Source organism: Oncorhynchus clarkii, chromosome 12 (assembly GCF_045791955.1).
Source record: "Oncorhynchus clarkii lewisi isolate Uvic-CL-2024 chromosome 12, UVic_Ocla_1.0, whole genome shotgun sequence".
NCBI lineage: Eukaryota > Metazoa > Chordata > Actinopteri > Salmoniformes > Salmonidae > Oncorhynchus > Oncorhynchus clarkii.
This window is the reverse complement of record NC_092158.1, coordinates 74,903,892-74,927,898: the sequence shown is the minus strand read 5'-3', so window position 1 is coordinate 74,927,898 and position 24,007 is coordinate 74,903,892. Positions and strand designations below refer to the sequence as shown.

The 24,007-nt window shown below is 44.4% G+C and overlaps 1 protein-coding gene across 4 annotated transcripts in view; it reads left to right on the top strand.

The window, feature by feature from the left end:
• LOC139422230 (olfactomedin 2a) overlaps positions 1-24,007 on the top strand; it is a 113,500-nt gene that overhangs the window by 85,369 nt on the left and 4,124 nt on the right. For all 4 annotated transcript variants that reach the window (XR_011635715.1, XR_011635714.1, XM_071173401.1 and 1 more), the window contains exons 3-5: positions 20,227-20,382; positions 21,904-22,123; positions 22,911-23,017. Coding sequence is in view for 2 of the 4 variants with exons in the window: in XM_071173401.1 (XP_071029502.1) it covers positions 20,227-20,382; positions 21,904-22,123; positions 22,911-23,017 (483 nt within the window). In the remaining 2 variants the exon portion in view is untranslated. The remainder of the gene's footprint in view (positions 1-20,226; positions 20,383-21,903; positions 22,124-22,910; positions 23,018-24,007) is intronic.

Here is a 24,007-nt window from a genome sequence, read left to right as displayed (position 1 = left end):
CAGGAGTCGCTGGTGCGCGATGAGACAAGGATATCCCTACCGGCCAACCCCTCCCTAACCCGGACGACGCTAGGCCAATTGTGCGTCGCCCCACGGACCTCCCGGTCGCAGACGGTTACGACAGAGCCTGGGCGCAAACCCAGAGTCTCTGGTGGCACAGCTGGCGCTGCAGTACAGCGCCCTTAACCACTGCGCCACACGGGAGGCCTCAACTACACCCTTTTGACTAAACCTGTACTTTAGCCCAAATATAAACAGTTGGGAAGAGAAAACCTCTCCCAGAGCTGAGAAACAAGAAGTGATCAGGTCAATCATCCCGACCAACCTGGGACACTGTAAGAACAGATGTGCCAGAGTTTGCACTCACTCAGTTCCAGATACATATTGGTGGCTATAGTTCCATGTATTATCCTCCATTGGAGATCAGCTGTCCTCTTCTCAATAGGCAGTGTGTATGGTGATCGCCAACAGCCTTTTGGGGATGCACCTGGACCAAACACACCCGCCCACCTCGTTGATTTGACCCCTTCCAGGGAAGAGGCATGGGACACTTTTACACATATTCTGTACATGGCCTTCTTTCCAACCTCCTTGAACTCCCCCAGCTCCGGGGTATCGAAGGAAAGCAGCATCCCCACATTGTCCTCGAATGCCCCCACCGCAGCACTAACAATCAGTGCAGGGAACACATAATACAGACCCTCCGTCCACCGATCAGAATTGGAAGTGTCAGTCACATACTGCAGATGAAGTACTGGCAAGGAGTCACAGACCTCAGTGACGACCTTCCTCAGTAAGCGAGATTACCGGATCCCTGCTCTTTCTCCCAGCTCCTCCAACAATCTGCTCCTGCTCTGCATCAAATGACCCAGCTTGGTACACCCCACACCTAACAGGCATGAACGTAGGCTGGCTGAACCCAGAGCACAGGACTGGATGGCAGTGTTGTAAAAAAGAGGCTCTTCAAAAAGCCACATCCCTGGTGGCATGCCGGCCTTACGGGACTTGTCAAGAACTCTCCAAGCCTGCATGACAGACTCATAGAATGGAGTTAGGCCAGACAAATCACACCCCTCCAGCTTTAAGATAAAAATGTGCTTGTCTAAGCCCAAACAGCCTGCTCTCCTCATCAAAGTATAGGCTGTGTCGACCCAGCTAGAACCGTCACTGTACAACAGTCTCTGGGCTCCTTGAAGCCGGAAAGCCATGATCCTAGAGGAAATGTCCACCAGGCCTTGCCCACCCTCGTGCAGTGGCAGGTACAGGGCCGCAGCTTTAATCCAGTGTTGTCCAGGCCAGAAGAAATTCACAAGGGTCCTCTGAAGCTCTTGTAACAGACGGTGGCAGTAAAATCATTAGTCTGTGGCACAGGGTAGAGGCAGCAAGATTATTAGCTACCAGGACCCTTCCTCTATAAGACAGCTGGGGCAGAACCCATTTCCACCTTGACAGTCTGGCTCACACTTTCTCCACTACACCCTCCCAGTTATTTTTCTGAAAGACATCGGAGCCTAGCAAAATCCCCAATATCTTCATCCCTTCTCTGCCCCACTGAAGCCCCCCTGATAACCGTGGAGCAGACCCCGTCTGAAGCTGACCTGTCCACAGTGATTCACTCTTTTCCCAATTGACTCTAGCTGAGGAGGCCCCCTCATACACCTTTAAAGCATTTGAGAGAACCTTAACATCCTCACCCCCTGTAATAAAAACTGTCATGTCATCTGCATACGCAGACAGTGCTATCGTGGGACCCTTCATTACACCTGGCACAGAGAAACCTGTAAGCTTCGCTCTTAAAAATCAAAGCATTGGTTCAATTGCCAGACTATATAACTGCCCTGAAATTGGGCATCCCTGCCTGATGCCCTTTGGACAGGGATGGGGCAACTCAAACCACCCCCCACCTTCACCATAGACGAGGCCCCAGCATACAATAAACTCATCCAAGACTAAAAAAACATCCCCAAACCCAAAGGCTTTCATTGTTTTAAACAAGTACTGGTGGTCCACATGGTCAAAAGCCTTCTCCTGATCCAACGAAAGTAAACCCACATTTACATCAGACAGTTTACACATGTCTAAAACATCTCTTATCAGAAACAAGTTGTCAACAATAGAGTGGTCAGGTACACAGTAAGACTGGTCCTTGTGGACCAACAATCCCAGATACTCTTTCAACCTGTTTGAGAGACATTTAAATACAATTTTATATTTTGCGCACAGCAAAGCAACAGTTCTCTCAATTTTTTATGAGAGCCAAATCCCCCTTTTTTGGCAACAGTGAAAGCACTGCACGTTGACAGGATAAAGGAAGAGAACCCTCATGAAAGGATTCACACACCACTTCATAAAAATTCACCCCAATAGACCCCCAAAAGTGCTTATAAAACTCAGATGGTAAACCATCGATGCCAAGGGCTCGGCCTGTTGAGAGCTGCATAACTGCTGTGGACAGCTCCTGCAGAGTAATGTCAGAGTCCAAAGCAGCTCTCTGCTCAGGTCCCAATTGAGGAAGTCCATGTAACAACTGTTCAGTACACAGAGAGTCACAATCCTCCCGCCTTATAGAGGGCAGAGTAGAAATCCATGGCATGTTGACACATTTCACTGTCATCCGTGGTCACCTTCCCATCAGGGAGACGAAGGCAGACTATCTGTTTACGTTGCAATGTTGACTGTGCTAGGTTTTTAAAAAAAGTGCTAGGAGCATCCATATCCTTGAGGGAAGCGAAACGAGACCTAATCAAGGCACCCTTCAATCTTTCATGTAGAAACGACCTGTCTCTTGTCCTGTAAGTTCATGACTAGTCCAGGGTCGTTCTGAGTGAGCAGCTTCAATTCAATAGATTTGATGTCCTGTTCAAGGCCCCTGATAGTCTCTTTTACTTCAATACGAGACAGAGCAGTATACTGTTGACAAAATACTCGTATTTGGGCCTTCCCAACCTCCCACCATCGTCTCAAGGACTCAAAATTCCCTTTTGTAACACTCCATTTTCTCCAAAACAACACAAACCTTTCACAAAACATGACATCATGTAACAATTTAACATTAAAATACCAGTAAGGTGATGACCTTCGTGGACAGGACAAGTGAATATCAACAGTAACAATATGATGATCAGAGAAACCCACAGGAGTAATGGCACACCTTCCAACCCTACTACAGTATTGCTCAGAAACATACAACCTGTCTAACCTTGCTGCACTGACACAACCTTCATTAACTTTTAGCCATGTGAACTGCCTAACTTTCACATTCCGTACTCTCCACACATCAGAAAGCTCAAACTCAGTTAATAAACCAGACAGACAAGTTTCTGACAGCAGGTGAGGTTCTTCAGCAGTGCGATCATTAGTAAAATCCACTGTACAGTTCCAGTTCCAGTCCCCCCATAAGACCATACAGCCCTCTTGGTCACACTGTCTTAAGGTTTCCTTTATTTGATCAAAAACAACAATACGCTCTGTACCCTCATTAGGAGCATAAACATAAAAAAATAATTTTAAAAAACATAACATCCACCTTGACCAATAAAACCCGACCCTTAACAATCTCTGTTGTAGATACCACAGTCACCCCTAAACCTGAGGAAAACAAGATTACATGCTGCCCCTCCCACCACATACCCAGTCAACCTCATTTTCCTCATCACTATGAGTCTCCTGTAGAAAAACTACATTAAGCCTTTTCTGTTTTATTACTTCTAATACCCAAGCCCTCGTATTCCTGTCCCTTCCCCCATAAATATTGAGAGAACCTCCCCTTAGTACCTCCATATAGAAAAGAGAAAAGAAAAGCAGAAGAAACCACAGAGAAACCAAGGAGAAAAAAAACACCCTATGAAGCATGATCATCATCATTATTTTAATCTTCTCTCAACCTGACCACGTTTCCCACCACCTTTTGCTGCTGCAACAGCAGTAACACATTTCCTCAAGCGAAACCGCTTCTTTTCACTCAATTGGTCTAACCCCACCGTCTTCTGTAACATCACAGCTGACCTCACAAATGTATCAACATCAAAATAATCTGCCAATTTGACAGATTTCCCAAAAGTTTGATCCAGAAACTAATTTACCTCCTCTAGATCATAAACTGAGTCCTCACCAGCAGATATCATATCAAAAGAGATATCCATATCCTTCTCCTGATCCTCAGCTGAGACCACAGACAACTGACTCCCCTCTACCACATCCCTTTCAACACTCCCCACTTGCACCTCATCATTCTCCTCCACTACCTGGGAGACTAGCCCCACCTGAACCTCATTACTCATAGTGGGCATCTCCTCCACTACCTGGGAGCCTAGCTCCACATGAACCCCAGCACTCGTAGTGTGCATCTCCTCCACTATCTGGGAGTCTAGCTCCACATGAAAACCCTCCTGTACCTCATTACTCGTAGTGGGCATCTCCTCCACTCCCTGGGAGCCTAGCGCCACATGAACCCCAGCACTCGTAGTGGGCATCTCCTCCACTATCTGGGAGCTCCACATGAAAACCCTCCTGTACCTCATTACTCGTAGTGGGCATCTCCTCCACTCTCTGGGAGCCTAGCTCCACATGAACCCCCTCCTGTACCCCAGCATTCGTACTGGGCACCTCCTCCACTACCTGGGAGCCTAGCTCCACATGAACCCCCTCATTTACCCCAGCACTCGTACTGGGCACCTGCTCACCAGTATGAGGAACTGGTTCTTCAGATACATCCTTACCTTCTACAACAATATTTTTCTGCTGCATAACATTTCCCTCTAATACAAGTTGCAACTCCGTGCTCTCAACACGGATAACTTGTTCCTCAGCAACCGGTGCTTGTGGCTGTTCTACCGCTGTCGGCCCACCTCTCCCTACTTCAGAGGGCCCAGGCGTTACGATGACCACCCGCGCCCCTACCTCGGCCTTCTCCCTTTTCGGGCAAGCATGTCGCTTATGGCCAACATCCCGACACTCAAAACACTACCCGTACTAGCATAAGCCATATACATTATGTTGTCATACTTGACTTTAAACGATAACTCCAAAGTCTGCTCCGGTGAGTCCAAAAACATAAACACCTGTCGCCAAAACGTTATAACCTGTTTCAACACCGGGTGTTTGCAACCCAACCGGACAACCTTAATTGAACTTGCAAACTTCCCAAACCGCAATAACTCGCGCTCCAATAGCTCATTGGGAATAAACAACGGTACAATGGAAATTGGTACCCCTGTTGATGGAGAAAAAAGCGACGTAACTTGAATAAACATTCCTTTAAGAAGTACGCCATACTCAACCATACGATCTACAGACACTCTTCTTTAAGAAGTACGCCATACTCAACCATACGATCTACAGACACTCTTCTTTAAGAAGTACGCCATACTCAACCATACGATCTACAGACACTCTTCTTTAAGAAGTACGCCATACTCAACCATACGATCTACAGACACTCTTCTTTAAGAAGTACGCCATACTCAACCATACGATCTACAGACACTCTTCTTTAAGAAGTACGCCATACTCAACCATACGATCTACAGACACTCTTCTTTAAGAAGTACGCCATACTCAACCATACGATCTACAGACACTCTTCTTTAAGAAGTACGCCATACTCAACCATACGATCTACAGACACTCTTCTTTAAGAAGTACGCCATACTCAACCATACGATCTACAGACACTCTTCTTTAAGAAGTACGCCATACTTAACCATACGATCTACAGACACTCTTCTTTAAGAAGTACGCCATACTCAACCATACGATCTACAGACACTCTTCTTTAAGAAGTACGCCATACTCAACCATACGATCTACAGACACTCTTCTTTAAGAAGTACGCCATACTCAACCATACGATCTACAGACACTCTTCTTTAAGAAGTACGCCATACTCAACCATACGATCTACAGACACTCTTCTTTAAGAAGTACGCCATGCTCAACCATCCGATCAACCAGACACTCTTCTTTAAGATGTACACCATGCTCAACCATCCGATCAACCAGACACTCTTCCTTAAGAAGTACGCCATACTCAACCATCCGATCAACAAGGGGCTCTTCTTTAAGAAGTACGCCATACTCAACCATCCGATCAACCAGACACTCTTCTTTAAGAAGTACGCCATACTCAACCATCCGATCAACAAGGGGCTCTTCTTTAAGAAGTACGCCATACTCAACCATCAGATCAACAAGGGGCTCTTCTTTAAGAAGTACGCCATACTCAACCATCCGATCAACCAGACACTCTTCTTTAAGAAGTACGCCATACTCAACCATACGATCTACAGACACTCTTCTTTAAGAAGTACGCCATACTCAACCATCCGATCTACAGACACTCTTCTTTAAGAAGTACGCCATACTCAACCATACGATCTACAGACACTCTTCTTTAAGATGTACACCATACTCAACCATCCGGTCAACAAGGGGCTCTTCTTTAAGAAGTACGCCATACTCAACCATACGATCTACAGACACTCTTCTTTAAGAAGTACGCCATACTCAACCATACGATCTACAAGACACTCTTCTTTAAGAAGTACGCCATACTCAACCATCCGGTCAACAAGGGGCTCTTCTTTAAGAAGTACGCCATACTCAACCATCCGATCAACAAGGGGCTCTTCTTTAAGAAGTATGCCATACTCAACCATCCGATCAACCAGACACTCTTCTTTAAGAAGTACGCCATACTCAACCATCCGGTCAACAAGGGGCTCTTCTTTAAGAAGTACGCCATACTCAACCATACGATCTACAGACACTCTTCTTTAAGAAGTACGCCATACTCAACCATACGATCTACAAGACACTCTTCTTTAAGAAGTACGCCATACTCAACCATCCGGTCAACAAGGGGCTCTTCTTTAAGAAGTACGCCATACTCAACCATCCGATCAACAAGGGGCTCTTCTTTAAGAAGTACGCCATACTCAACCATACGATCTACAGACACTCTTCTTTAAGAAGTACGCCATACTCAACCATACGATCTACAGACACTCTTCTTTAAGAAGTACGCCATGCTCAACCATCCGATCAACCAGACACTCTTCTTTAAGATGTACACCATGCTCAACCATCCGATCAACCAGACACTCTTCCTTAAGAAGTACGCCATACTCAACCATCCGATCAACAAGGGGCTCTTCTTTAAGAAGTACGCCATACTCAACCATCCGATCAACCAGACACTCTTCTTTAAGAAGTACGCCATACTCAACCATCCGATCACAAGGGGCTCTTCTTTAAGAAGTACGCCATACTCAACCATACGATCTACAGACACTCTTCTTTAAGAAGTACGCCATACTCAACCATACGATCTACAAGACACTCTTCTTTAAGAAGTACGCCATACTCAACCATACGGTCAACAAGGGGCTCTTCTTTAAGAAGTACGCCATACTCAACCATCCGATCAACAAGGGGCTCTTCTTTAAGAAGTATGCCATACTCAACCATCCGATCAACCAGACACTCTTCTTTAAGAAGTACGCCATACTCAACCATCCGGTCAACAAGGGGCTCTTCTTTAAGAAGTACGCCATACTCAACCATACGATCTACAGACACTCTTCTTTAAGAAGTACGCCATACTCAACCATCCGATCAACAAGGGGCTCTTCTTTAAGAAGTACGCCATACTCAACCATCCGATCAACAAGGGGCTCTTCTTTAAGAAGTACTCAACCATCCGATCAACCAGACACTCTTCTTTAAGAAGTACGCCATACTCAACCATACGATCTACAGACACTCTTCTTTAAGAAGTACGCCATACTCAACCATCCGATCTACAGACACTCTTCTTTAAGAAGTACGCCATACTCAACCATACGATCTACAGACACTCTTCTTTAAGATGTACACCATACTCAACCATCCGGTCAACAAGGGGCTCTTCTTTAAGAAGTACGCCATACTCAACCATACGATCTACAGACACTCTTCTTTAAGAAGTACGCCATACTCAACCATACGATCTACAAGACACTCTTCTTTAAGAAGTACGCCATACTCAACCATACGGTCAACAAGGGGCTCTTCTTTAAGAAGTACGCCATACTCAACCATCCGATCAACAAGGGGCTCTTCTTTAAGAAGTATGCCATACTCAACCATCCGATCAACCAGACACTCTTCTTTAAGAAGTACGCCATACTCAACCATCCGGTCAACAAGGGGCTCTTCTTTAAGAAGTACGCCATACTCAACCATACGATCTACAGACACTCTTCTTTAAGAAGTACGCCATACTCAACCATACGATCTACAAGACACTCTTCTTTAAGAAGTACGCCATACTCAACCATCCGGTCAACAAGGGGCTCTTCTTTAAGAAGTACGCCATACTCAACCATCCGATCAACAAGGGGCTCTTCTTTAAGAAGTATGCCATACTCAACCATCCGATCAACAAGGGGCTCTTCTTTAAGAAGTATGCCATACTCAACCATCCGATCAACCAGACACTCTTCTTTAAGAAGTACGCCATACTCAACCATCCGGTCAACAAGGGGCTCTTCTTTAAGAAGTACGCCATACTCAACCATCCGATCAACAAGGGGACACTCTTCTTTAAGAAGTACGCCATACTCAACCATCCGATCAACCAGACACTCTTCTTTAAGAAGTACGCCATACTCAACCATACGATCTACAAGACACTCTTCGATCCGATCAACCAGACACTCTTCTTTAAGAAGTACGCCATACTCAACCATACGATCTACAGACACTCTTCTTTAAGAAGTACGCCATACTCAACCATACGATCTACAGACACTCTTCTTTAAGAAGTACGCCATACTCAACCATACGATCTACAGACACTCTTCTTTAAGAAGTACGCCATGCTCAACCATACGATCTACAGACACTCTTCTTTAAGAAGTACGCCATACTCAACCATACGATCTACAGACACTCTTCTTTAAGAAGTACGCCATGCTCAACCATACGATCTACAGACACTCTTCTTTAAGACCATCTTTAAGAAGTACGTACGCCATACTCAACCATCCGATCAACCAGACACTCTTCTTTAAGAAGTACGCCATACTCAACCATACGATCTACAGACACTCTTCTTTAAGAAGTACGCCATACTCAACCATACAATCTACAGACACTCTTCTTTAAGAAGTACGCCATACTCAACCATACGATCTACAGACACTCTTCTTTAAGAAGTACGCCATACTCAACCATACGATCTACAGACACTCTTCTTTAAGAAGTACGCCATACTCAACCATACGCCATACTACAGACACTCTTCTTTAAGAAGTACGCCATACTCAACCATACGATCTACAGACACTCTTCTTTAAGAAGTACGCCATACTCAACCATACGATCTACAGACACTCTTCTTTAAGAAGTACGCCATACTCAACCATACGATCAACTTTAAGAAGTACGCCATACTCAACCATACGATCTCTTCTTTAAGAAGTACGCCATACTCAACCATCCGATCAACAAGGGGCTCTTCTTTAAGAAGTACGCCATACTCAACCATACGATCTACAGACACTCTTCTTTAAGAAGTACGCCATACTCAACCATACGATCTACAGACACTCTTCTTTAAGAAGTACGCCATACTCAACCATACGATCTACAGACACTCTTCTTTAAGAAGTACGCCATACTCAACCATACGATCTACAGACACTCTTCTTTAAGAAGTACGCCATACTCAACCATACGATCTACAGACACTCTTCAAGAAGTACGCCATACTCAACCATACGATCTACAGACACTCTTCCGATCTACAGACACTCTTCTTTAAGAAGTACGCCATACTCAACCATACGATCTACAGACACTCTTCTTTAATACGCCATACTCAACCATACGATCTACAGACACTCTTCTTTAAGAAGTACGCCATACTCAACCATACGATCTACAGACACTCTTCTTTAAGAAGTACGCCATACTCAACCAAGTACGCCATACTCAACCATACGCCGATCAACCAGACACTCTTCTTTAAGAAGTACGCCATACTCAACCATACGATCTACAGACACTCTTCTTTAAGAAGTACGCCATACTCAACCATACGATCTACAGACACTCTTCTTTAAGATGTACGCCATACTCAACCATCCGATCAACAAGGGGCTCTTCTTTAAGAAGTACGCCATACTCAACCATCCGATCAACCAGACACTCTTCTTTAAGAAGTACGCCATACTCAACCATCCGATCAACAAGGGGCTCTTCTTTAAGAAGTATGCCATACTCAACCATCCGATCAACAAGGGGCTCTTCTTTAAGAAGTACGCCATACTCAACCATCCGATCAACAAGGGGCTCTTCTTTAAGATGTACGCCATACTCAACCATCCGATCAACAAGGGGCTCTTCTTTAAGAAGTACGCCATACTCAACCATCCGATCAACAAGGGGCTCTTCTTTAAGATGTACGCCATACTCAACCATCCGATCAACAAGGGGCTCTTCTTTAAGAAGTACGCCATACTCAACCATCCGATCAACCAGACACTCTTCTTTAAGAAGTACGCCATACTCAACCATCCGATCAACCAGACACTCTTCTTTAAGAAGTACGCCATACTCAACCATACGATCTACAGACACTCTTCTTTAAGAAGTACGCCATACTCAACCATCCGGTCAACAAGGGGCTCTTCTTTAAGAAGTACGCCATACTCAACCATCCGATCAACAAGGGGCTCTTCTTTAAGAAGTATGCCATACTCAACCATCCGATCAACAAGGGGCTCTTCTTTAAGAAGTACGCCATACTCAACCATCCGATCAACAAGGGGCTCTTCTTTAAGAAGTACGCCATACTCAGCCATCCGATCAACAAGGGGCTCTTCTTTAAGAAATAACACCAACGCTTTATTCATCCGTGACGCATAAGCAACATTTTCATATCCTGCGGCGACCAGTAACTCCTCCACCGTGACAGTAGCTTCAGTAACACACCTAAAGCCGTGCCGAAGTGACAGGGACGACGTCCCCAAAGTCAGAGTAATTTCGAAACGAAAAACAATATACTTAATTCTACCACAACAAGAAAATAAAAATAATAACCTTAATCATGCATAGAAGAAAAAGGATATCACCAAGAAAAGGAAAGAAAACCCAGGATGTCTAACTCTACACAAAACTCGCACTTAGCACTCGCTCAAACAATTCCCAGCATGGAGAGAGAGAGAGAGAGAGAGAGAGAGAGAGAGAGAGAGAGAGAGAGAGAGAGAGAGAGAGAGAGAGAGAGAGAGAGAGAGAGAGAGAGAGAGAGAGAGAGAGAGAGAGAGAGAGAGAGAGAGAGAGAGAGAGAGAGAGAGAGAGAGAGAGAGATCAAAGAATTGACATCAACGAATTAGAAAAGTCTGCAGCATCCGGCCTCACCCTACTAGAATCCGAAGTCAAATGTCTACTGTTTGCTGATGATCTGGTGCTTCTGTCACCAACCAAGGAGGGCCTACAGCAGCACCTAGATCTTCTGCACAGATTCTGTCAGACCTGGGCCCTGACAGTAAATCTCAGTAAGACCAAAATAATGGTGTTCCAAAAAAGGTCCAGTCGCCAGGACCACAAATACAAATTCCATCTAGACACTGTTGCCCTAGAGCACACAAAAAACTATACATACCTTGGCCTAAACATCAGCACCACAGGTAACTTCCACAAATCTGTGAACGATCTGAGAGACAAGGCAAGAAGGGCATTCTATGCCATCAAAAGGAACATAAATTTCAATATACCAATTAGGATCTGGCTAAAAAATACTTGAATCAGTCATAGAGCCCATTGCCCTTTATGGTTGTGAGGTCTGGGGTCCGCTCACCAACCAAGACTTCACAAAATGGGACAAACACCAAATTGAGAGACTGCATGCAGAATTTTGCAAAAATATCCTCTGTGTACAACGTAGAACACGAAATAATGCATGCAGAGTTAGGCTGATACCCACTAATTATCAAAATCCAGAAAAGAGCCGTTAAATTCTACAACCACCTAAAAGGAAGCGATTCCCAAACCTTCCATAACAAAGCCATCACCTACAGAGAGATGAACCTGGAGAAGAGTTCCCTAAGCAAGCTGGTCCTAGGGCTCTGTTCACAAACACAAACACACCCCACAGAGCCCCAGGACAACAGCACAATTAGACCCAACCAAATCATGAGAAAACATAAAAAGATAATTACTTGACACATTGGAAAGAATTAACAAAAAAACAGAGCAAACTAGAATGCTATTTGGCCTTAAACAGAGAGTACACAGTGGCAGAATACCTGACCACTGTGACTGACCCAAACTTAAGGAAAGCTTTGACTATGTACAGACTCAGTGAGCATAGCCTTGCTATTGAGAAAGGCCGCCATAGGCAGACATGGCTCTCAAGAGAAGACAGGCTATATGCACACTGCCCACAAAATGAGGGGGAAACTGAGCTGCACTTCCTAACCTCCTGCCCAATGTATGACCATATTAGAGAGACATATTTCCCTCAGATTACACAGATCCACAAAGAATTCGAAAACAAATCCAATTTTGATAAACTTCCATATCTACTGGGTGAAATTCCACAGTGTGCCATCACAGCAGCAAGATTTGTGACCTGTTGCCACAAGAAAAGGGCAACCAATGAAGAACAAACACCATTGTAAATACAACCCATATTTATGCTTATTTACTTTCCCTTGTGTACTTTAACCATTTGTACATTGTTACAACACTGTATATATAATATATATAACATTTGTAATGTCTTTATTGTTTTGAAAATTCTGTATGTGTAATGTTTACTGTTCATTTGTATTATATATGGGTGGTTGTTGACCCCCGAGAGCGCATCATTCAGCATGTATATCTAACCCCAACCCTCCATCTCTCCGCCTCCTTCCAGAGGTTTCAGCGGTTGTGTTGTGGCTAATAATTTGGCTTTCTGAGATTCTTGTCCAGACCTTTTTCCCCAGCAGGGCACTGTGCTCTAACTTCTCATAGACATATATCCAGCTCTACTGTACATACTAGACCACTGGAGCCTGGAGCCTGGCAGGAGACAGTATTGAGTTAGGGTTGGTGAGGGGAGTCTGTGGGTGGGAAAAAGATAGAGGGAGAGGCGGAGGGAGGGAGAGAGAGAGAGATAGGAAGGCCGACATTGATAGGGTGCTGAGAGAAGAGGAGAGGTGAGGTAAATTGAGATGCTGAATGGGCTGTGGAAGCCTCAGTGTATCAATGAGACACCTGAATTCTCTGATCTAATTCACACTGATAGCCATCTTTTCCCCTTCCTTTCACGCTGTGTGTCTCCTCCGCTCAGGTTTTTGACTGACACACACACACACACATTTGTGCCCACACCACACACACACACACACACACACACACACACACTTTTTTGACGAATGCACAAGTGTGTGTGTGGGCATGGTGTGTGTGAGCTTGTAAGACAGCAGCTGTGAAGGACTACCGCTCCTGTCTAAAAAAAGGCCAGACTAATGAGGACACCTGAGGTCAGTGGTTCTGTCTCTGAGCCACCTGCCCAGCATACCATAGAGCCTAGCAGAGGAGGAGGAGGTGGGCTGAATGGAGCCACTCTGTCATCCAATATAACATCCTCATTTAAAACGCGCTAGACATGATCCTCACCTCAGACAGCCAAGGATATGCTAACAATGTACCGTACAAAGTTCAATTCTATCCAGAGATTGTAAAATACCACAATAAAATGCCACAATATCTAGCATCTTTTGTAAAGGTGTACAAATTCCATACACATGGTCATGGTTAGGGCTGTTGCGGTGATCATATTACCGCCACACCGGCAGTCATAGTCAATTGTAATGAGAGAGAGAGAAGAGCAATGCAATTAAGGACACAAGCCCATCGAAAGTGGAGAGAAAGACGATCAGATTAGAATGATCTTTCTCTCTCTCTCTCTCTCTCTGAATTGTAATGCATGCTGCCAAAGCTCAGCACTAATGCGTGTGGTAAACATTAAACAAGATACAGTACATTAACTCTAAATGATGACAGAAACATGATGGCAAACGGCATCAAGCAACATGACTTCTGATAAGTATTGTTACACATTCATTTTTCAAGGTGCTTTGGGTGTCAATGTTATTCAAATAGGCTAAGGTGGCTAAGGTGTATGTAAACTTCCGACTTCAACTGTATGGGAACTCCTTCAAGACTGCTGGAAAAGCATTCCTGGTGATGCTGGTTGATAGAATGCCAAGAGTGTGCAAAACTTGTCATCAAGGCAAAAGGTGGCTACTTTAAAGAATGGAAAATCGAAAATATGTTTTGATTTGTTTATCACTTTTTTGGTTACTACATGATCCCATATGTGTTATTTCATAGTTTTGATGTCTTCACTATTATTCAACAATGTAGAAAATAGTAAAAATAACGAAAAACCCTTGAATGAGTAGGTGTGTCCAAACTTTTGACTGGTACTGTATATATTTACAAAAATTGGAAATGTTGCAAACAATTACATTTATGGGAGACACAATCTATCTGCAATAAATAAGCTGGTCTACCCCCTAAAAACAATACAATAATAATAATAATAATTCCACATGACTGTTGAGTTATCTCCTCTTATGCACTGCATTTGTAGTACCCAACTCACTAACTTGACCATCAGGTCTAATGACCTGGTACTCAGGGCTCTAACGACCATCAAATCAAATCAAATCAAATCAAATCAAATTTTATTTGTCACATACACATGGTTAGCAGATGTTAATGCGAGTGTAGCGAAATGCTTGTGCTTCTAGTTCCGACAATGCAGTAATAACAAGTAATCTAACTAACAATTCCAAAACTACTGTCTTGTACACAGTGTAAGGGGATAAAGAATATGTACATAAGGATATATGAATGAGTGATGGTACAGAGCAGCATAGGCAAGATACAGTAGATGGTATCGAGTACAGTATGTACAAATGAGATGAGTATGTAAACAAAGTGTCATAGTTTAAAGTGGCTAGTGATACATGTATTACATAAGGATACAGTCGATGATATAGAGTACAGTATATACGTATGCATATGAGATGAATAATGTAGGGTAAGTAACATTATATAAGGTAGCGTTGTTTAAAGTGGCTAGTGATATATTTACATCATTTCCCATCAATTCCCATTATTAAAGTGGCTGGAGTTGAGTCAGTGTCGGTGTGTTGGCAGCAGCCACTCAGTGTTAGTGGTGGCTGTTTAACAGTCTGATGGCCTTGAGATAGAAGCTGTTTTTCAGTCTCTCGGTCCCAGCTTTGATGCACCTGTACTGACCTCGCCTTCTGGATGATAGCGGGGTGAACAGGCAGTGGCTCGGGTGGTTGATGTCCTTGATGATCTTTATGGCCTTCCTGTGACATCGGGTGGTGTAGGTGTCCTGGAGGGCAGGTAGTTTGCCCCCGGTGATGCGTTGTGCAGACCTCACTACCCTCTGGAGAGCCTTACGGTTGAGGGCGGTGCAGTTGCCATACCAGGCCGCCAGGATGCTCTCGATTGTGCATCTGTAGAAGTTTGTGAGTGCTTTTGGTGACAAGCCAAATTTCTTCAGCCTCCTGAGGTTGAAGAGGCGCTGCTGTGCCTTCTTCACGATGCTGTCTGTGTGAGTGGACCAATTCAGTTTGTCTGTGATGTGTATGCCGAGGAACTTAAAACTTGCTACCCTCTCCACTACTGTTCCATCGATGTGGATAGGGGGGTGTTCCCAGGACCATCAGGTACTAATGACCTGGTACTCAGGGCTCTAACGACCATCAGGTCCTAATGACCTGGTACTCAGGGCTCTAACGACCATCAGGTCCTAATGACCTGGTACTCAGGGCTCTAACGACCATCAGGTCCTAATGACCTGGTACTCAGGACTCTAACAACCATCAGGTCCTAATGACCTGGTACTCAGGACTCTAACGACCATCAGGTCCTAATGACCTGGTACTCAGGGCTCTAACGACCATCAGGTCCTAATGACCTGGTACTCAGGGCTCTAACGACCATCAGGTCCTAATGACCTGGTACTCAGGGCTCTAACGACCATCAGGTCCTAATGACCTTGTACTCAGGGCTCTAACGACCATCAGGTCTAATGACCTGGTACTCAGGACTCTAACGACCATCAGGTCCTAATGACCTGGTACTCAGGGCTCTAACGACCATCAGGTCCTAATGACCTGGTACTCAGGACTCTAACAACCATCAGGTCCTAATGACCTGGTACTCAGGACTCTAACGACCATCAGGTCCTAATGACCTGGTACTCAGGGCTCTAACGACCATCAGGTCCTAATGACCTGGTACTCAGGGCTCTATTGTCCCTCTAACCTCTCTGACAGCAATGCAAATGCAATCAAAAATCAAATCCAACACTAATCATCAAAACAGTCTCATGCTTTTAAAACTCTCCTCACTGTGATGATCAATTTGAAGAAAGAAGTTCAACATCAGGTTGAAACTGAGTGGACAACATGCTCATTGTGGATGTTGTTTCAAAGCCTAACACATCAAAATGGACTTTCTAAGGTGTTGATTCATTCAAAAGGCCCATACTATTAGAGCTTGTGAATACCATAGGCCTATATATGAGCCCAAGCCCGAACAAAAAAACAGAATTAAATTAACAATTGTGCCGTTATACAATACATAGCCAATACTCCAAAATGCACCAAATTCTAGTAATCGTCTTTGAGTTTGGACTGTAGTGTTATGCATACTGGATGGTCTGGTGCTACGCTCCAAAATGTATATCCTTTAATCTGGGAGAGAACGTATAGGCCTAGGCAATGCAATTGGTTAATTGATTGTGCAGGTCGGCTTCCAGAGTTAGCCTACAATTATAGTGAATTTTATTTGATTTTGAATAGCCTAGTAATAGGGCATTTTTTATATTTTCATAATGAATAGGCTGACACATTACCTTTAGCTAGAGAATATCTCACCACGGTGCGTCTCCATCTCCTCCTCTTTCTCCTTCATTTCTTCTATATGCAATCCTGTGTGGAAGCAGAGTTTTGATGGTTGCCACTAAAAAGAGGAGGAAAATATGATGAGAGAACAGCGCGTGCAGCCTGAGGCAAAGAACAAAGCTCAAGTTATTTTTGCAACTTTCTCAAATCATCAATAGCCTGTCGTCGCATCATGCAGCCCATATTTGTTTTGATTTAAGACAGTCTAAGGTTTGTATCATTCACAAATAAAGTTGCCAAATAACTCTATATCTAGCATATAAATCTACTGTAGCAAATTATCATTTTTTAGCTCAACATAGCCACTTCATAAGCCCACTCTCTCCTGGATGAGCAAAATATCCTTTCTATTTTATTCAGCTAAGTTCAATTATATTCTTCATACGATAAAATCATATAATATAAAGTAATTACATACTACTTATAAGCATATCTTGTCTGCTAAATGAACTAGCCCACAGCCTATGGCATGGCTACAGTCTATGTCATGGGCGCACAGCAAGATAACATACAGTAGGCCAACTCATATTCTGTTCTTCTGAAATACATTTTCTTCATATCATGTTTCTTTAGACCTGACTAAAATAATAATGGATTTATTGTGATGGTGTAGATGAATGGTATTTATTAGACTTATGTTCCAAAGGCATGCATCAGAGGCTTGTACGCAGCTTGTATGTGTAGATGCCTGGAGACGCTAAACACGTTTATGTTAATTAACTGTCAATTATCGCGAGCCCTAGGCCCAGCCCGAGCCATGGTGTCTGCAGGTGACAGACAGACGGACGGACGGACGTTTAAAGAGATAGATATACATTTAAACAGACAGACAGACAGACATTTAAACAGACAGACAGACAGACATTTAAACAGACAGACATTTAAACAGCTTTTATCACCTCCCTCAGTGTGATAAGGAAGAGATATGGAGCAGCATCACTCACTGCGCTGGACCGCCAGACAGCAGAAGCAGATTGAACATGTATCTAAACCAGCCAGGAGGAGGAATATGGAACTAGCTAGCAGTCTGTGGTTAGCGTTAGCTAATGTTAGTGTTACCTCAAGGCCTCTCTGGGGATGGAGATACCTGTCTGTAACACCTGCCAGGACACAGTGTGTCTACACACAGTCACACACAACCGGAGGCTTCATAATACACACTACATGACCAAAAGTATGTGAACACCTGCTCATCGAATATCTCATTCCAAAATCATGGGCATTAAAATGGAGTTGGTCTCCTCTTTGCTGCTATAACAGCCTCCACTATTATGGGAAGGCTTTCCAATGAATGTTGGAACATTGTTGCAGGGACTTGCTTCCATTCAACCACAAGAGCATTAGTGAGGTCGGGCACTGATGTTGGGCGATTAGGCCTGACTCGCAGTCGGCATTCCAATTCATCCCAAAGGTGTTTGAGGGGGTTGAGGTCAGGGCTCTGTGCAGGCCAGTCAAGTTTTTCCACACCGATCTCGACAAACCATTTCTTTATGAACCTCGCTTTATGCACGGGGGAATTGTCATGCTGAAACAGGAAAGGGTCTTCCCCAAACTGTTGCCACAATGTTGGAACACAAAATCGTCTAGATTCTAGAATGTCATTGTATGTTCTAGCAATAAGATTTTCCTTCACTGGAACCAAGGGGCCTAGCTACCATCAATCGCTACCATGAAAAAAAGCCCAGATCATTATCCCTCCTCCACCAAACTTTACAGTGGACGGTATGCATTGGGGCAGGTAGCATTCGCCTGGCATCCGCCAAACCCAGATTAGTCCGTCGGACTGCCTGATGGTGAAGCGTGATTCATCACTCCAGAGAACAGGTGATCTTAGGCTTGTGTGGGGTTGCTCGGCCATGGAAACCCATTTCATGAAGCCCCCTGATGAACAGTTCTTGTGCTGATGTTGCTCCCAGTTTGGAACTCGGTAGTGAGTGTTGCAACCGAGGACCAATGTTTTTTACTCTCCTAGACGTTTCCACTTCACAATAACAGCACTTACAGTTGACCGGGGCAGCGCCAAAAGGACAGAAATTTGACGAGCTGACTTGTTGAAAAGGTGGCATCCTATGACGGTGCCATGTTGAAAGTCACTGAGCTCTTCAGTAAGGTCATTCCACTGCCAATGTTTTCCTATGGAGATTGCATGGCTCTGTGCTCAGGTGTGACTGAAATAACCGAATCCACTAATCATACTTTTGTATATAGAGTGTAATTCATGTACAGTAGATACTTTAACACACACACTGAATTAACTATTCATTCAATGTACATAAATGAAAACACAAATGAATATTTCATTCTGTTAAAACTTCTTCGGGATCGGTGTCCCTTCCACGGGACGGTTGAACTAATGCGATTAGCATGAGGTTGTAAGTATTCTGTTAATTAGTTACACAAGGTTTGGCCAGTTGAACCCTGGCCAGTATGTGTGTGGGAGAGTGGGTGTAGTGTGTGGGTGGAATAGAGCAGTAGCAGAGGGTATAGTGAGTGGGTGGTTCCAGTGGGCAGATGTCCCAGTGGGTGGGCTGGACAGCTGGTGGTGAGAGGAGGACAACTAACTTCTGATAAGAGGAAGTGAAGGCAAAGTGCTGTTGGGAGTACGGCACAGCACACTCATTGTAATAAAAAGGAAAACACGGGCTACTGAATAAACATGTCATTTTGTGTGTGTCTGACTGCGCGTCTGTCTGTGAGTCTGTGGGTCTGACTCTAGCCCCGTGTATACATGGTGCTAACATGGGTCCATCCTGATCTTGTCTACATACTGATTGTGCCCACATGTCCAGAAATGTGTCTACACATGGTATTATAATGTGTCTGTTATCCGTCTGCATTGTCACAAGAGTTCCTGGTCCCTTCATTTTATTCAAATGATTTCACAGCTATTCCTTCAAAATAACATTTATTTATTGTAAGACACATATTGATGTAGTCAGTCAATGGTGCCACCTCTCAATGATTTGAAAGGGAGGAATAATGATGATTTAAATGGTTTCTTTGTACAGATCGGTCTACACTAGTAAGATATCCAGACACGATGTGTGTCTGACTACCTCTGGAGTTGGGCAGGATGATCTGTGTCTTTTGAGTGTCTTCACCTGTCAAAAAAGGTGGGCACAATTGGAATGTGGACAAGATCAGGACAAAGGACTCAAGTTAGAACCAGGTATAAACGGGGCTTCTGTATCTATCTGTCTGTCTGTCTGTGCGTCTAACAGCATGTGTATTTGACTGACAGGTCCAGAACATCACCCAGTCCATGGAGTTGCTGGACCTGCGGACCAACAGGGACCTTCAGTATGTGAGGAACACAGAGAGCCTGATGAAGGCTGTAGACGTCAAGCTGAAGACTGCCTCAGACAACCCGCGAAGCCTCAACCCCAAGAGCTTACAGGTAGCGCACATGACATGCGTGCATGTGTCCATTCATCTGTACTGAAAATCAATCACACAGGTTTCTACATGAAGCATATTTCTAAACTGTGTATGTGAACTTTCTGATAAGAACTTTCTATAGGAACACCCTGGACTCTAGCACGGGCTTTATAACGTATACTTACAGCTTCCTCTACATCACAACACATAATGACACACTAACACTCACATAGCTTATCTTCATCTGCTATTTCAGTGTAATTGAGTCATGTACAGGAGGCAACTTGAGCACAATCTCTCCTGCATTATTAAAACCCCACTACCAAGCGCAAGTGTCTCTCTCTCTCTCTCTCTCTCTCTCTCTCTCTCTCTCTCTCTCTCTCTCTCTCTCTCAGTTAACAGCCATATATATTCACATTTATCTATTCCTTATCTTCCAACAAGCGGAATCTCAGGCTCCATTATCAGACAGCGTTTCTGTCTTGCTGTCAGCTGGTCCTTTTCACGCGTTTCTTACACTCTGCGGATATTAGATGGACCATAAAATGGTTTGATTAAAAGATGCTTTGATAAATTCTTAATGCGTAAACTTGATTTACTGCTGGGACTCTGCACGGCAACAGGGATGGGCCTGGGGAGTGGCCCTGTGGTGTTTCTCTCTCAACTCGTTTTATTATTAAAGTCACTGCAATGTTTACGAACCCCCCCCCCCCCCCCCCCCCCATTAATCAATAATCAATAATATCACTAGCATATGCCAAGTCATGCAAATTCAAATAGCTTTCCAAATGTGAATAAATTCTCATTCACAATCCAATGGGTGCAGAACAAACTGCGTAAGTCTAAAAGCTGCATTTGACTTTCTGTGAGACGGCCTGATGAATGTGTGGAGCTCAACGTCGCCGTTGGCAGGGCACGGGAGATTAACGAGAGGGAATTTTTGCGGGGCGAACGGGGGAAAATGAGATTTATAATGTGGCGCTGTGGGGCTGAGAGCTGCTCCATCACCAGATTTACGATAAACCTTAACAAGGAGAAAACAGCCCCCCCTGTGGCGGACTAGGTTTATTGACGTGCCTGCTGCTCCTAATAGCCTCACAGCACAGGACTGCACTGATGTACCTTAGCAGGCTACCTCAGGCTACCTCTCCTCTCCTGCTGCCCCTTCATCGATACACCACTGGCCTATGAGAAATAAGCCCCACCACCTCCCTGACAGCAGATCAGTCATAGATGTGGAGCTGAGGCTAGGATAGGATAGATGATGTAGGTCCCCGGATGAGGAAGAATGCATTGGAGAATGAAACAATGGAGTCCAGGATAAACAGTGTGCATGAAAACACATTTTTGGATTTGTCATGAGAACGGCAACTAGCTCTGACATTGGAATGCAGTCAGTTACCATCACACACACAAATCTGCCCTTCTGTTTGCTATGTGTGTGGCTTCTCTCTCACTCGTCTTTCTGCTGTTTTTCCTCTTTCTGAATCTAATCTTCCTCTTTGTCACCCCTCTCTCCCTCTCTCCATCCGACCCGCAGGAGTTGAAGGACAAGGTGACCCAGCTTCTCCCCCTACTGCCGGTGTTGGAGCAGTACAAGACGGACGCCCGTCAAATCAGCCGGGTGAGGGAGGAGGTGAGGAACCTGTCGCTGGTGCTCATGGCCATCCAGGAGGAGATGGGAGCCTACGACTACGAGGAGCTGAGACACAGGGTCCTGCTGCTGGAGACCAGGCTCCACTCCTGCATGCAGAAACTGGGTGAGGAGAGCGGAGGGGGGGGGGGGGGGGGTGTATCTGTGGAGATCCATAAATATCCATAAAGGTAAAGATCCAGGATGACATTATACTGACAGAAAGATGCTGACATCCCAACAGCATTGAATGTCTCCTGGCTTGTCATGGACTACTCTACTATGACTGGTTAGAGGTAGTCTTCGTGTACATAATATCATACTGTGAGGGCTATTCACATTGACGAGGCAATGTAAGGAAAACCTAATACAGATCATTTGGAATATGTTCAGGCTAAACGTATTTGTTCACAACCTGCGATGCTGTTGGATTTAGAATAACGGACTTACTGTTTTTCTCTATGAAGAGTCAAGCAGTGCTCTCTGAAAACACTATTATAAACACCAGAGTTCATAGGTTGCCACCTTTCCACCAGAGTACTTTTACGATCAATTTAATCCAACACATTGATGACACACTATCACCAAGAGCAAGGTGACATGTAGCTACAGTAGCTGAGACGCAGGCAATTAATGGTCAACATTCTAGTGATGTTCATGTTCAGTACTAGAATTAAGCTGGATAAATGATCCAGTAATGGCCTAGAGACGCCCAGATAAATGATCATTCTCATGTAATATGTGGAGCTAAACTGATGATTTAACAGAAAAGGGGATTGCAGCTGAAATGTTGCCTTTAGCTGTTTAATATTTCACAATGTGTGTGTGTGTGTGTGTGTGTCTGTGTCTGTGTGTGTGTGTGTGTGTGTGTGTGTGTGTGTGTGTGTGTGTGTGTGTGTGTGTGTGTGTCGCAGGCTGTGGGAAGTTGACTGGCGTCAGTAACCCCATCACCATCCGTGCGTCAGGGTCAAGATTCGGCTCCTGGATGACTGACACCATGATCCCTAGTTCAGACAACCGGGTAAGTTTTCCTCATGAACACCATGCACGAACACACATTGGTTTTACTACCCTTGTGGGGACCAAAACATTGATTCCCATTCAAATTCCTATTTACTCTAACTCCTAAACCTAACCCCAACCCTTAACCGAAACTTAACCCTTACCTTAACCCCTAACCCTAACCCTAACCCAAACCCAAACCCTAAAACTAAACCTAACCCCAACCCTTAACCGAAACTTAACCCTTACCTTAACCCCTAACCCAAACCCTAAAACTAAACCTAACCCTAACCCTTAACCGAAACTTAACTCTTACCTTAACCCCTAACCCAAAACCTAAAACTAACCCTAACCCTTAACCGAAACTTAACCCTTACCTTAACCCCTAACCCAAACCCTAAAACTAAACCTAACCCTAACCCTAATTATAACCCTAATTGTAACCCTAAACCTAATCCTTAAGCCTAAAAAAGCCCTTTTCCTTGTGGGGACCGGCAAAATGTCCCCACTCAGAATTGTCCTTGTTTTACTATCCTTGTGAGGTCTTCTGGTAACCAGAAGGATAGTAAAAACCAAACCACACACACACACACTGATCCTTGACCCTCAAAACAGAGTTTATCACATGGCTTAGACTACAGCTCCACAGGACCCTCACAGGGGGGTTGTATGATGTAATGCTACTTTGGTGACAGACTATTTTGCCTACAGTCTGTCAGACTCCTGAGTCACTGATGGATGTCAGCCCTCCCTCCTTTCTCTCTCTCCCTCTCTCCCTCCTGTCCCATCCCGTCACAGCCAAAGTACGCCTGCTGATTAATCATTCTGTCATGGGGGAAGAAATGAACGAGTTGTTTAAGCAGAAGTTTCTCCAATCACCTGGGTAATTACCAGCAGTGTGACTGCCAGCAGAGCAGCAGAGCAGCAGAGCAGCAGAGACTGAGACAAGGATGTGAGCTTGGACACAGATGATATAGTAATGGGTTTTCCTAATTGGAGATGACATGTG